The sequence below is a fragment of the Cupressus sempervirens genome, chromosome 9 (genome assembly GCF_028749045.1).
Source record: "Cupressus sempervirens isolate cs-2001-9-10 chromosome 9, ASM2874904v1, whole genome shotgun sequence".
Lineage (NCBI taxonomy): Eukaryota > Viridiplantae > Streptophyta > Pinopsida > Cupressales > Cupressaceae > Cupressus > Cupressus sempervirens.
Genome location: NC_143126.1, coordinates 634233772 through 634246434, shown reverse-complemented (window position 1 = coordinate 634246434; position 12663 = coordinate 634233772). Strand labels below are relative to the sequence as shown.

Here is a 12663-nt window from a genome sequence, read left to right as displayed (position 1 = left end):
CCTGGACGAAGAGGTCACTCCACACTCATGCTCCCTTGGCACTCCGAGCCGTGCGAGTCGATGCTCTTTCGTCTGAATTCTCTTCCCTAGGCGAACACAAATTCAAGAACTCCTCCCGTGCTTCTTACACCAACTCCACCCGCTGTCAAGTCTCCTCCAACAATTCTTCCGTGCTCCAATTTCTGTCGGTGATCTTCTAAAATCTCCGTCGACGTTCGGCTTGCTGTGCCAGAATTAAATTCTCTTGCGTAGTACGGATTCCATCTTTTCCCTTGGCCTTATTTCGATCCTTGTTAAGCTGATTTGGCATTAATCTTCATTCCTCCCACCTTCCAGGTTCATAGGGCAACGGTGCCAAATGTTTACCGCATAGGTTAATTAAGAAATGTACATAGATAATGAACACGAATAGCAGAACTCCTTAGATTATTCGCATATGCCAGAATATTACATTATGCTTCATAAGATGATTTACAATAATCTCAGACGGAGTATAAATACTATCCGCTGAACCTTCCCAAAGGAGTCCGTCGGCCACAAACATTATGTCCGCTACAAACTATTTACCCATCGGCTACAAAATCTTTACCGACGACGTCAGCTACAGGATACAAAAACACCGACGACAATCAAGTCGGCTGACACAGTTTCTACCGACGACATCAACCCGTCGGCTACACAATATTTACCGACGACAAATGTTTGGGACTTAACCAAAAACCTTTAGTAAATCGCCATCTGCATCATGAGTCAGACAAGTAGTGCTTCTAGATGTGAGCGCAACTGGAGCATGTTCGAGCATATCCACTCGAAGAGGCGTAATAGGTTGTCTGTGGAGAAAATGAATAGGCTAGTCTTTGTGCATTACAACCTACGCATTAGGACTACAGAGTTTTTGAATAGTGACACCTCTTTGATTACTCTAGAGGAGGTTGATCTAGAGTCTGAGTGGATCAATGAGGCTACTGATCCTGTCTTTGATGATGAGGACCTACAATAGGCTGACTAGGCAGATAGAGAGGGCCAGGCTGAGGCTGTGACTATGGCAACAGAGGACCAGAGAGCTCTAGTTGTTCCTAGTGGCACCTGATAGGCATTGGTAGAGCTAGAGACTACAGTTGATCCTAGTGGCACCTCACAGGCATTGGCAGAGCCAAAAACTACAATTGATCCTAGAGGCACCTCACAGGCTGATGCTATGGCTAATCAGTCATCCAAGACCTACTTTAGATGCCTTACTAAGAGGCATTTTATAGATTATACTTAGCCTGAGGTTGAGGTTGAGGTTGAGGTTCGGGATGAGGATGAGGATGAGGATGACGATGACGATGATGATGAGGACTCCGACTAGGAGCCATAGCTATACTCTTGTTTTAACTTTTTGTTTAACTTAACATATGATAAAAATTTGGAACATTTGATGATGACTATTGAATCTTGATGTGTTGGATTTCATAATACATATACATTTTGATGGGTTGCATGGATTCATCATTTTATATATGACTCTATGCTTTACTTTTATAATATTTCCTTCAACAACTATTTAGTTACTAGTAATATAGTATTTATCAATTTACTTTTGTAGAATTGTACTTATGTAATCGATGTATGTTTGACTTTTAAGTATGTGCACTATGATCAAATTATCTTCTGTTTAATGATGTTATTGTGTCTTTAAGCTTTATTCAATAATGGGTGCATGGAATGTTCTTTAAATCCTAAAAAATCTCAAAATTTCGAGGTTTTTTCACTTTGTCAAGTCACCGCCGATTCACTGCCAAGTCTAAGCCGGGTCACGAGTCAAGTTACCCTTACCAAGTCTAAGCAGAGTCCGAGTCACGTTACTTTGGTTTGAACTCTCTAGAGATCTTTGTTTCTTCCATTTTAGTATAATCACTTGGCTGCCATTCTGAGGCATATGAAGCAAAACAACCACATGTGTTTCTTTCTCTTGCATACAAAATCATCTTCAAACTAGGGTTTGTTTGTTAGCAACAACCATATATATGTGTTCCTTTTCAATATCTTTGTGTAGAAATGCACTCTTGTTTGGTAGTATTCATCATACAGAATCTGAAGCTCTGTGATTTCTTGATTGATGTAGTAGGTTTCTGTATTTTTTATGAAGATATCCTTCAAATTTGAAGTTTAATTCTATTTCACTTTGCTTTAACAGTTATGTAGCTTATATTGACATTCTATAATGTTCCCATCATAAAATATATAAATAGTAAAAGCATTGTTTGTGGGCCGATTGATTTAATATATCTTGGACCCATTTTTATTTTAATTGTTTCCATATGTGTTGCCATCGGCTGTCTTTGTAAACCCTTGGGAGTTCCTCCAAAGGGTATTTAAGTTTGACATGTAGGTAATAATTGTTATGTGATTTAGATTATTTTGTACTATGAATTCCTGTTGAAATTCAATATTGTTCACAATTTCAGAAGCCAAAGATCTTCCCTACTTGGCTATTCCAGTTTTGGTGGGACTAAACCCTCACCCTATTCCATCTATGTATTTCTTGGCTCTGATCTGGCAAATCAGAGCAACATTCTTATTTGCAAATATACATATTCTACATTATTGTTTGCAATTGCTTGTATTGGGTTACATTTGTGTAATTGCGAAGGTATTGATTATCTCTTGAAACTAGATTTACATTAGTATCTATGCCTTTGTATGCTGTCACATTCCCAACTGTATGACCTGCAAATTCCATCACTGTACCAATATCTTCACCTGCACACTGTACAAATATCTCACTACCATACATCCTCCCATCCTTACTGTACGGACCCTCTATACACCGTACACTCTCTTCTCTTGCTACGGTATGGCCTCCCCAACCACCATATGGACACAACAATCATCATACGACTTCCAACACTACCGTACGACCTCCCCATTGTGCACAGTCTGCCCAAATACTTGACAAACATTTCACAATTAGAACATGTTGGAGGTTTTGACTTAGTTGGAAGGGAAACATGACATTACACATTCAAGAATACACAATATTCACTAAAACCTCAAATGTTCTTGTTGTTTGAACTTGCTTCCTTTATTGCAAATAATGTAGGTTCAATTGAGAGCTTTGAAACTTATAATATATCAAAAAATTTCTCTTATGCTGTCAAAACATTTCCTTGTTGTATATGTCAATTTTAGCATTGAATGAGCATTTTGTTCATGAAACTCATCATTAGAAATGTTCTTTTAGTACATGGTATTCCATTTTGTTGGTCAAAGGGCTTCTACAACAACCCTCATGAACGTCTATTTTTTCCCTTATCATTTTTTGAGTCTTATCTTGTCCTATAGCTTTTGTATATACCATAGTCCAATAGCTGTACTCATCTCACCAACCAACATTGTTTGCTCATTCACTTACCAGCTATAGTGTTTATTGCCATTGTTTTCTGAATCTTGCTTTCATCTTGTTGTTCTTTCCTATAGCTTTTCAACATACTGATCATTAACTCCTCTTCCAACACATTTGCACTTGTTAAATATTTTCAGCTGAAATAATCATTTTTCTCTGGTATACTCTAAAACAAAAAGGTTTTAAGTCATAATGAATTGTCCCTTTAATGTTTTGTATATGTTATTGAATGATAGAGCATGTCTGTTATAAAAGTAAAATATTTCATAAATGAATATGTCCCATTAATACTTCTATACTTGTTCTGATCAGCTCCATTAATCCTATCTCTAATGGGTACGCCAGACTCAATAACCCTCGTGGGAGCCTACGGTTATATCCGCATACACGTTAGGGATAGGACGTTACACAAGAAACACACATGTTCGTATATAAAATTTAATGTGATTGTTTGCTTCTGTTTCTACTGGTAGATGTTCTTATTTTATGGGGATGGATAGCATGATAGTAGTATGAATGTTTATAGTTGAGGTGAGACACTTTGTCATTGCTTAGATCCATTGAATCTAACACTTTTTCTCATGAATGTAGGATTTTGTAGCTTGGAAGGAACGTGGTTTGAGGCAACGAATAGGTGGAAGTGGAAGAATGCAACACAACCAATTATTACATGCAATGGCTGGTGCCCTATGACCCTCACATACTCTATTTTCTTCTTTTATGTTATGCATTTTCATAGAGTAGGAATATGTATCAGCAATTGTAGGGGCCATGTTGTCCCTTTTGAATCCTTGGTTTGTTCAACAGTTCTCTATGGTTCGGTTGTTTGGGGACCTTCTCTTATTGCTTCTGATTGGGCTTCTATTGAGTGGGTTCAAACGTTGCTGTTACGACATATCATTAGATGTCATAGACTCACCCCCCACAGTATTGTCTTGGCCGAGTTTGGTGCTCATCCTCTCAAACTAATCGTCATTTTTGACTTGATTTGGTTTCTTCATTGGCTTCGTGGTTTTATCGAAACAAGTGTTGACCAGCACAGATACTCTCATTTGGCATACTGTTCTTCGATGGAGATTATGAGATCCGACACTTCTACTAGGTCTCGATGTTGGTATGCCCAAGCCACCTCTTTGTTGGGTTCGATCAGAATTGAGATAGATCGTCTTCCTCCTTACCAATTTTTGCTGGATGCTCTTGCTCATCTTCTCCCCTCATGTCAGGAATTGAATGAGCATGTCAGACAGGATATTTATAGATAGTACATTACCACTACCTGGAGTAATCCCCCGAGGGGTCTGCAACCTAGGATGGCCTTCTATGCTGAGCATTTTCTTGTGATTCAAGATGGTATTATTGTTCATCCTGCTTATCTCTATTGATGCTGGAATCATGCCTTATGGTTTTCTTGAGGCTCATTTAGAGTTGGTTCTCATTGCCTCAGAGCTCGGACTGACCACCATATGGATTAGGCTGATTGGATTTGTTAGTTGTGTAGTTTGGCAGAGGTTGAGACTGAGATCCACTTCATATTTTGATGTTCTCTTTGCTATGAGATCAGAGGGAGATTTTATTGCCTTTTCAGAGACTATTCTTCTCTTTCAATGTTCTTCAACTATATTGATTAGCGGTGTCTTGCACTTTATCTTCAGAAGGCCACCCATCTTTGAGAGATGACCTTGCAGTCTTTTATACCTTAGGGGCGTACTTCTAATCAACTCATTACCGCCTTTTTCTCTCCCTTGTCTCCTCCACAAGGTTTGAAAAGGCCTTCCACTACTTCTCAATGTAGATCAATCAGACATTGTACCAATTTCTCTAGTCAGCGACAATCCTACAATAGTTCTTCATAGCATTCTAAGACTATCAATCATTCACGGGTTTACCCCTCTATTACTAATTTCTTTGTGGCAAGGAAGGACTCTTAGTCTTTACCTTGTCTTCTTTCTTGTTTTGTCTCTTGCTTTTGTTTCTTCTTAGTCACCCTTTGGTGCTTCTGCTTTGGCCGGGTCTTCTGTTTTTGTATGCTTAGTCCCATAAACCGTGTTTGTTCTTCATGGACATTAATAATATTATCTTATCTTATCTTATCTCACGATCAATTGTGTGAGAGGATTTACTTTCAGCATTAATTTCTTCTCAGATTTGTAAATATCAATTGTGTCTATCATGATGAAAAATACGAGGACATTTTTTCTCTATTCTTTCATTCTGAATGAAGTATGGTTTCACGGTTGAAACATGACCTGAATGCAATAAAAATGTGTACTACACTTGCCTTTGATCATTGTTTAACACTGAATTTTAACATGTGTTAAAATTAACAAACAACAATAACTTAATTAAATTAATTATTAAGTGGTCCTAGAATTTAAATAATATAATAAAGAACCTTTAATTAATTATCTTAATTGATAAATAAAGGGGGCCCAATTAATAAACTAATCAAATAATGTCAGTCTCTATGATATTGTAACTCTTGAGAAGCTTGGAGGCCTTTATAAGGAGTTGGTTGGGCATTGTAAAGATCATGGATTGGATTTGACTGTTCTTTATATTTCCAGAAACTAGATGTTGAAGGAGTTCACGTGCAATTTCGGAGGTGAAAGATCCTCCCTATTCTGCATTCATAGTTTTGGTGGTTCAATGCCACCCTAGTTCGACGTTGGAAATATCACTTTGATATTTCACTTGTGTGCTAAATCTGTTTACGTCTGCATTTGGAAATCGATCTGTATTTGCTTGACTCTTGTCTGAAGTTGCATTCTGAAGTGCTAACACAATTGTTAATCTGAAATTATAATTGTGTTATTGACCTTCGGCGACTTTTGATCTGGTGTACTTTCATCATTGTTTGAATCTGAAATTTCCTTTTAGCATAATACTTGTATCTTTATTTATGTCATGTGGTGTGAACCTTCTAATGATTACGTACTAATATTATTTGCATCACTATTTAATCTGAGAACCAGTTTGCATCAAGGATCCATGGTTCTACCATTATTCCCTTAATAGTAATCTTTAAACTTCATTTCTAGAATGTGGTTATTAGTAATCTCTGAACTTTATTTACAGCATGTAATTAGAATTTGATCTTTTACAAACGTGTATGCAAATGACAATTCAATATTGATAAATACTGAATAATAATTAGTAGTTCTGAACCTGATATTTGTAGTAACCGAACTCCAAAGGGAAGACCATTTATTGATTTCAATGCTTTTCTTGGCCGGTCGGTTTGAGTATATGTATGTGGTGGAAAGACATGTCCACTCAGGACATGTCTCTTCAAATGCAACTATTTGTTTCCCACACAAAAGCCCAATCACTAATCGGCTTTACAGTTTGCATTTAACCGATATATATATGTCATATCGCCGATCTGAAATGAAGAATAATCAGACTTCGATCTGAGTGCATTCAGTCCAACATTTGTTCATTACTCGACCAGAATATGAAGAACATAAAATGCCAATAATCAAAACTAGAATCTGCAAGTGTAGATTTACAATATACTTGGATCCAATATGATCTGATATAGAGGATAATCTATCTCCAATAAGATCATATATAGAGTTTCAATAATGATTTGATTGAATACAAATTAAATATGCATGTGTGAATGTCAGAAAATACAGAGGGCTGATACACACATACACACATGCATATGTCATAAATCAATCATTATTCCTACATCTGACCAAAGCTACTATTTATTCAACACATTAGAAGTGCTCCAATATCCAAAATCCATCGATTTGAATTCTATCTAAACACTTTTGTGCTTCAAGAAATGAGTACAATTAGAGTTTCTTAGTCCGTTCACAAAAAAATGTGCAATAAGTTGACTCAACAATACCTCAGCAACTTAGTTTTTGTGCAATCCAACCTTGGGTTTCACACAAGAATGGTGGACACATTAGCACGTGGACTTATAAACTTGGATAATATGATCCCTACAGTGAAGAGGCTGCACAAAATGAGATTCCTATGTTCTTAGAGAACACCATTATTAATTTTGAGAAGCAAGATATGGCAAGTGTAGATGCAATAGAAGTAGGAGTTTGAACCATAGGACATTATTGCAAATAATGTTGAGGATGAGGCAGTGGAGGAGACACTACAATCTAGTACTAGGGTGGATGTGTAGGCAGAAAATTTGAGGCACTATAGCTAAGTATGAAATTTCTATCTTTTGAGAAGCAAGCTATGGAAAGTGTAGATGCAAAGAAGTGGAAGAGTTTGAAGTATATGACATCATTGTAAATGACATTCAACGTGAGGCAAAGGAGACACTATGATCTAGTACTAGGGTGGATTTGTAGGTGTAATGTTTGAGGTGCTAAAGCTAAGAGTGAAGACTAGAGCCTCTACCTAATTCTTCACTTGAATGGTGACGGTAAAATAGAAAACCCTGCAATTTGTTTGTTTGTACATGCAATTAATGATGATAAATTTCAGAGGAAAAGATCATAAATTTATAAAAGAAATTAAGCCAACTGCTGAATTTGCATGATGATGCAATATCATACACTTCATATTCAAATCTAATAGAAACACTTGCCTAATGTATTATGAACACATTTAATACATTTTGTAATCATATTTTACATAAGATCTGTGTTTTATTGAGAAACTTAAATATTATTAAAGTTGCCAAGTTTTGCTGAGTCAGAATATTTTTAGTCTATTAAATCCAAGTTTGCAAACTATGATCCTAACAGAACAGAACCCTCATCTGATTAACCACAACAATGGATGAAGAATCAAATGTGATGCTGGACCTTGATACAGACACAAATTATAAACCCATAAGCTGCCAAACGTACAGAAAATGGCTAACTAGAGCCAAAGATTTTGTGTGGATGAAAACCGGAGTAAGGTAGTGGTCTTGTAAACATTTCAGAGCTAAGTCACAGATAAAAAGATATTCAGTTACAAATAGTCCTTGTATGGAAGTATTGTTAAAGCTTCAGTGACTTCATCAGATTTCACAGAGATTCTCATTTTGTTTTAATAGAATTGGTCAATACAAATTTTAGATGCATTGTCTTCAGGATCAAGATTAAGGTAGATGCAAATCAAAAGTCTGAACTGCAAATAATCATCTGATGAAAAGATGGGCGGATTTAGTCAGAGAAAATAAAATATTCTTGTATTTTGTAATGAATCCAAAAAACAGCAAGAAGCAACAGCCACACAGAATAATAAAGGCGTGGACCAAGTTATCAGACTTTAAAGAGATTCTAACTTTTATTCTAATAAAAACAGTCAATAAAATAGAAATGCTATGCATCATCTTCATTATTGAAATGAAAGTAGCTTCAAATCCAAAGACTAATCCACAAACTAATATCCTAAGAAGTGATGCCTAGATTAAGGGAAAGAGAAGATAAAATAATCTAGTATTTAGTAGTAATAAACAGAGCAGCAAGGAGAAATGACCCCACAAAATGTGTTTCACATGTGCTTAAGTGTAGTTTATAATAAAGTTGTGGTACATATACATGAAATATTTACACATGCATGAATATGGATAGAAGGTTGATAACCATGCCTTTGGAACTTCTGTTTCTTTGGTGAACCAGCCGTAGGAGTGACTTCTTGGTTCTGATGAGCTAGCAATTGAGTGGACAAAATTTGTTATCTGCTTTTGAAGAGGATTTGATGCATGAAGAAGCTGTTGATGCAGTTTGTATTTCGCTGCTGCTTGGGCATAACAATCATTATTAACAGCTGCAGATTTTAGATCAGTCAAAACTCCAGGTGTTAATCCTGGGTATTTTCTGTATAAGTATAATGTCATGACATAATCGAGCACTGCATCTCCAAGGAACTCAAGGCGCTGTAAAATAGAATCAGATCATCAGCATAAAATTTGAATAAAATAATGTGAATCCCTGAACAATTAAGCATAAAATATTTGATGTATGGAAGCAGACAGCAAGTGGAGTCAAGAATACAAAGAAATCACTTCTGTCTGAAAAGAAAATAATTGCACACCATAAATAAGATTCTAGCATCTCAATTCCAATCTTCATAAAAATTGGCTTACTCCAAACTTTGGGCTCTATTTTAATATACTACAATTGAAACTAAATATATGATAGTCACCAAACTGGAAAAATTATATGCAGCAACTAATCTGCAGAATAAGGTTAGCCAAGCAGCAAGCATGCAAATCATACATTTAACGAGGTATTAATAATATTCCAAGAAAGAAAACTTATTTAAATCTAGGTTTAGTGAGCATTAATGAGGGTAAACATTTTAGTTTTATAATCAAACTAAACAAATTTCTTATGGTGGTAGCTGACGGTGCTATCAGTAGTTTAGCCCTCTTCATTGCTACAAACATTTGACAGTGCTGGTTTGTAATGTTGATCTCAAGTGTTGAAGAACAATGCCTTATTTTTAAATCAAGTGTTCTCTCAAATGGCCATTTGTACCTGCACTTGAATCGTATGGTTTGGGGTTTACACACTACTGATTTATCCCTCTGGTTGTGCTTCTATTGCTTTAGTAGCTTCAGTATTTTAGTTACTTTTTGAATCCTAGGGTTATTGAAGTTGAATGTACTTTCAAGCCTCATTGATCATAAAAGGTAACCCGTGACTATTATGTTAACAATTCCTTTATTTAATCTCTACTGGAGTAACACAAAAATAATAACATTTTATAAGAAGAGCCATGCAATAGACACAAAATATACCTGATAGCAGCCAGAAACCCATGGAACTTGATATGATGCATGTGTAAGGGCTTCCACTAATAGATTATGATTTTGAAATGAATAATGCAACAATGACTCCATGTAGGAAAAATTAACACTGGCTGGAATTTTTTTATTGAGGTGATTTGTAATGGATATCACTGATGCAAGATCAATGTTTATTCCTATCCACTTGATGAAATTCACAGCTCCAATTTCACCAGCACAAATAAGGCAGGCACCGATAAGAGCTTCCACAACATCTGCAATCCTTTTTACCTTCATCAATCTATAATCCTTCACACATAAGTTCTTCAATGAGTCAGATGTGTCCTGATGAAACTGACGTGACAAAGGTATATGCTCCCCGGGTATAATCCATGTTTGTGGATTGAATGGCTCATCATGCACAAAACCCTTGAAAAATTATGACACAGGCAACAAACAAATTAAAAATGAACTGAAAAATATTCTAAAATATTGCAACCTCTACCAATAAAAAAGAGTAAGAGAATATTCAAAAATCACATAATTTCCAAAGTTCTTATTCAGAGCAAACACATAATCTTCAAATCAACAATCTAAACTCTCAATGCATTCATCTCAACATGAAAGTTGTAACTCAAATATTATATAGATACCTAAACTAGTTTTAAAACTGCTAGCGCCTTCCAGGAAAAGGTCAAATATCTTACAAACTATCATCTTCTAGCCACAAAGGCTTCAACTTCTTTTTCAAATTAAAAATTGGCTTAAAACCTTACACTCAGAAGTAATCCACAACTTTAAATTGGCTTAAAATCTGAGATTTGCAATCTTGAGTTGGCTTGTGAAAAATTCTAGATTGTTTTTAAACAGAAAACAATTATCACAAGATGATTTACTCGGAATCGTAAAAGGATAAGAAAGACTTTGTGATTTATATTTGTTTTTGTGTTTGGCTTGTATAGTAGTTCTAGGCGGAGGCAACATTGTCAAGTTAGGAGCGATAGTATTCAATTGTCTTGTGTAACTGCATGTGGGCAATCAATATTGCAAAACCATAAAAATTCTGAATGTCTTCCATTTAGATGGAGTCACAACTTGGAATTCAATGTCCACAGTTTGTTTCTAGAACTGGATAATTTAATTTTTGAATATCACATCATAATTTTTGGGAAGATCTCAACTATTGTAAGTCATGTTCATGTGAGTAATGTGATCACTCGACATGCAGGATTAAGCACTCAGTATTCTATGATAGAACACCAAATGTCCAATCCTCTCTTGGACAAGAAAGCTTATATGATAAACATGTGACAATGTGTGATTAACTAAGAAAACCTCAAGGTTCTTTCCAATGCTGGACATAACTCAGTTATATGATGTGATTCATTTTTTATCACTTGAGGACTTATGTTGGCTCTTTTATAGAGGATCTATCAACTTCTTGAATGCGAAGGTATAGCGATGGAGCTCTTATAACTATTTCTAGCAATGGTTTGAAATAAAGTGCAAATAGAATGAAGGTTTAGTCTAACCTACTTCTACTTCTAAATCTACTAATGATAAACAATGGTGAAGTTGTGGTGATACCAAACCAATCCTTGCTTCACAAAATCAACTATACTAAGGTAGGTGCAATCTTCTATGGGTGTGAGTATGATTTTCAAACGACTTTTTGTTACATCCCCACTTTTGCTCAATTATATAATATTCCTTACATGGTTATACCCATCGTGACCTCACGAGAAGTTGAGTAATTAGTTAAGTTAGTTAATTGTTATGGTTTCATGTCAAATGGAAGTGTTGGTTATTCCTTATAATTTCATGGGAACTTGGGATAATGGTTTCGTTATGATGTTATACGAAAGGCAAGTGGTTTAGCTAATATGACTATTTAATTTTGATTAAACAACTTGGATGTGTGATTACCTTGATAAACTACTTTTACAGGAACAAGATGAAGGGAGGGGGGAGCATTGTCAAAAAAGGAAAGGGCATGAGGGCACCACCTACCATTGAGCTAATAGGTATGGGTCCTAAACCACCTTGGTCAAGGGAAAACTGTACTAGGTAAGCAAGAGGTATACCAAGTGACTACCATGAGCTAACCAGGTCTATATATATATATATATATAATTCAATAATAGAGGAAATTACTAAGCATAAATCAAGCTAAGAACAATTGTTATATATAATAATAAAGTATCATTATGGTAAACATATGGAGTAAAAATATTATTTCCATCTCATGCCAATGTTTTAAGTTTTAATTATTATTTCCAACCTTGGCAATGCTTTTAATATTATTTCATGTCATGGACACTCTTTAATTGCCAATGGCCTATTTAATATTTCTTTCCTTCTTTGGAAATAGCCACATGTGCTATAAACCTCTTTAGAGGCTCTTGAATGTAACTCTTACATTGCCACCTTCCTCATCTTTCTTGTAATTGAGCATGCTCATCACAGCAAGTAAAACGATCTTCTTATGTTATTCATATTTATCAGCAGAGGCGTCTGCATATGCTACCTTTTGCGAATTCCCAATCTCAGCATTTTCTTTACCATCGACGCTCCG

At 35.7% G+C, this 12663-nt stretch overlaps 1 protein-coding gene and 1 long non-coding RNA gene across 12 annotated transcripts in view; one reads left to right on the top strand and one right to left on the bottom strand.

The window, feature by feature from the left end:
- The window catches only part of DCL2 (dicer-like 2), a 445017-nt gene that overhangs the window by 79003 nt on the left and 353351 nt on the right, over positions 1-12663 (bottom strand). For 5 of the 6 annotated variants that reach the window (XM_089801429.1, XM_089801433.1, XM_089801435.1 and 2 more), the window contains 2 exons: positions 10101-10517; positions 8946-9233 (listed from right to left, as the gene is read on the bottom strand). In XM_089801429.1, coding sequence (XP_089657555.1) covers positions 8946-9233; positions 10101-10517 — 705 coding nt within the window. The remainder of the gene's footprint in view (positions 1-8945; positions 9234-10100; positions 10518-12663) is intronic. The other variant, XM_089801434.1, reaches the window with a different exon arrangement.
- LOC149540315 (uncharacterized) overlaps positions 1-12663 on the top strand; it is a 241509-nt gene that overhangs the window by 27952 nt on the left and 200894 nt on the right. For 4 of the 6 annotated variants that reach the window (XR_016356385.1, XR_016356389.1, XR_016356386.1 and 1 more), the window contains exon 4: positions 3980-4070. The exons of the other annotated variants lie outside the window; for them this stretch is intronic. This is a non-coding gene — a long non-coding RNA (uncharacterized LOC149540315). The remainder of the gene's footprint in view (positions 1-3979; positions 4071-12663) is intronic. 6 annotated transcript variants of the gene reach the window in all.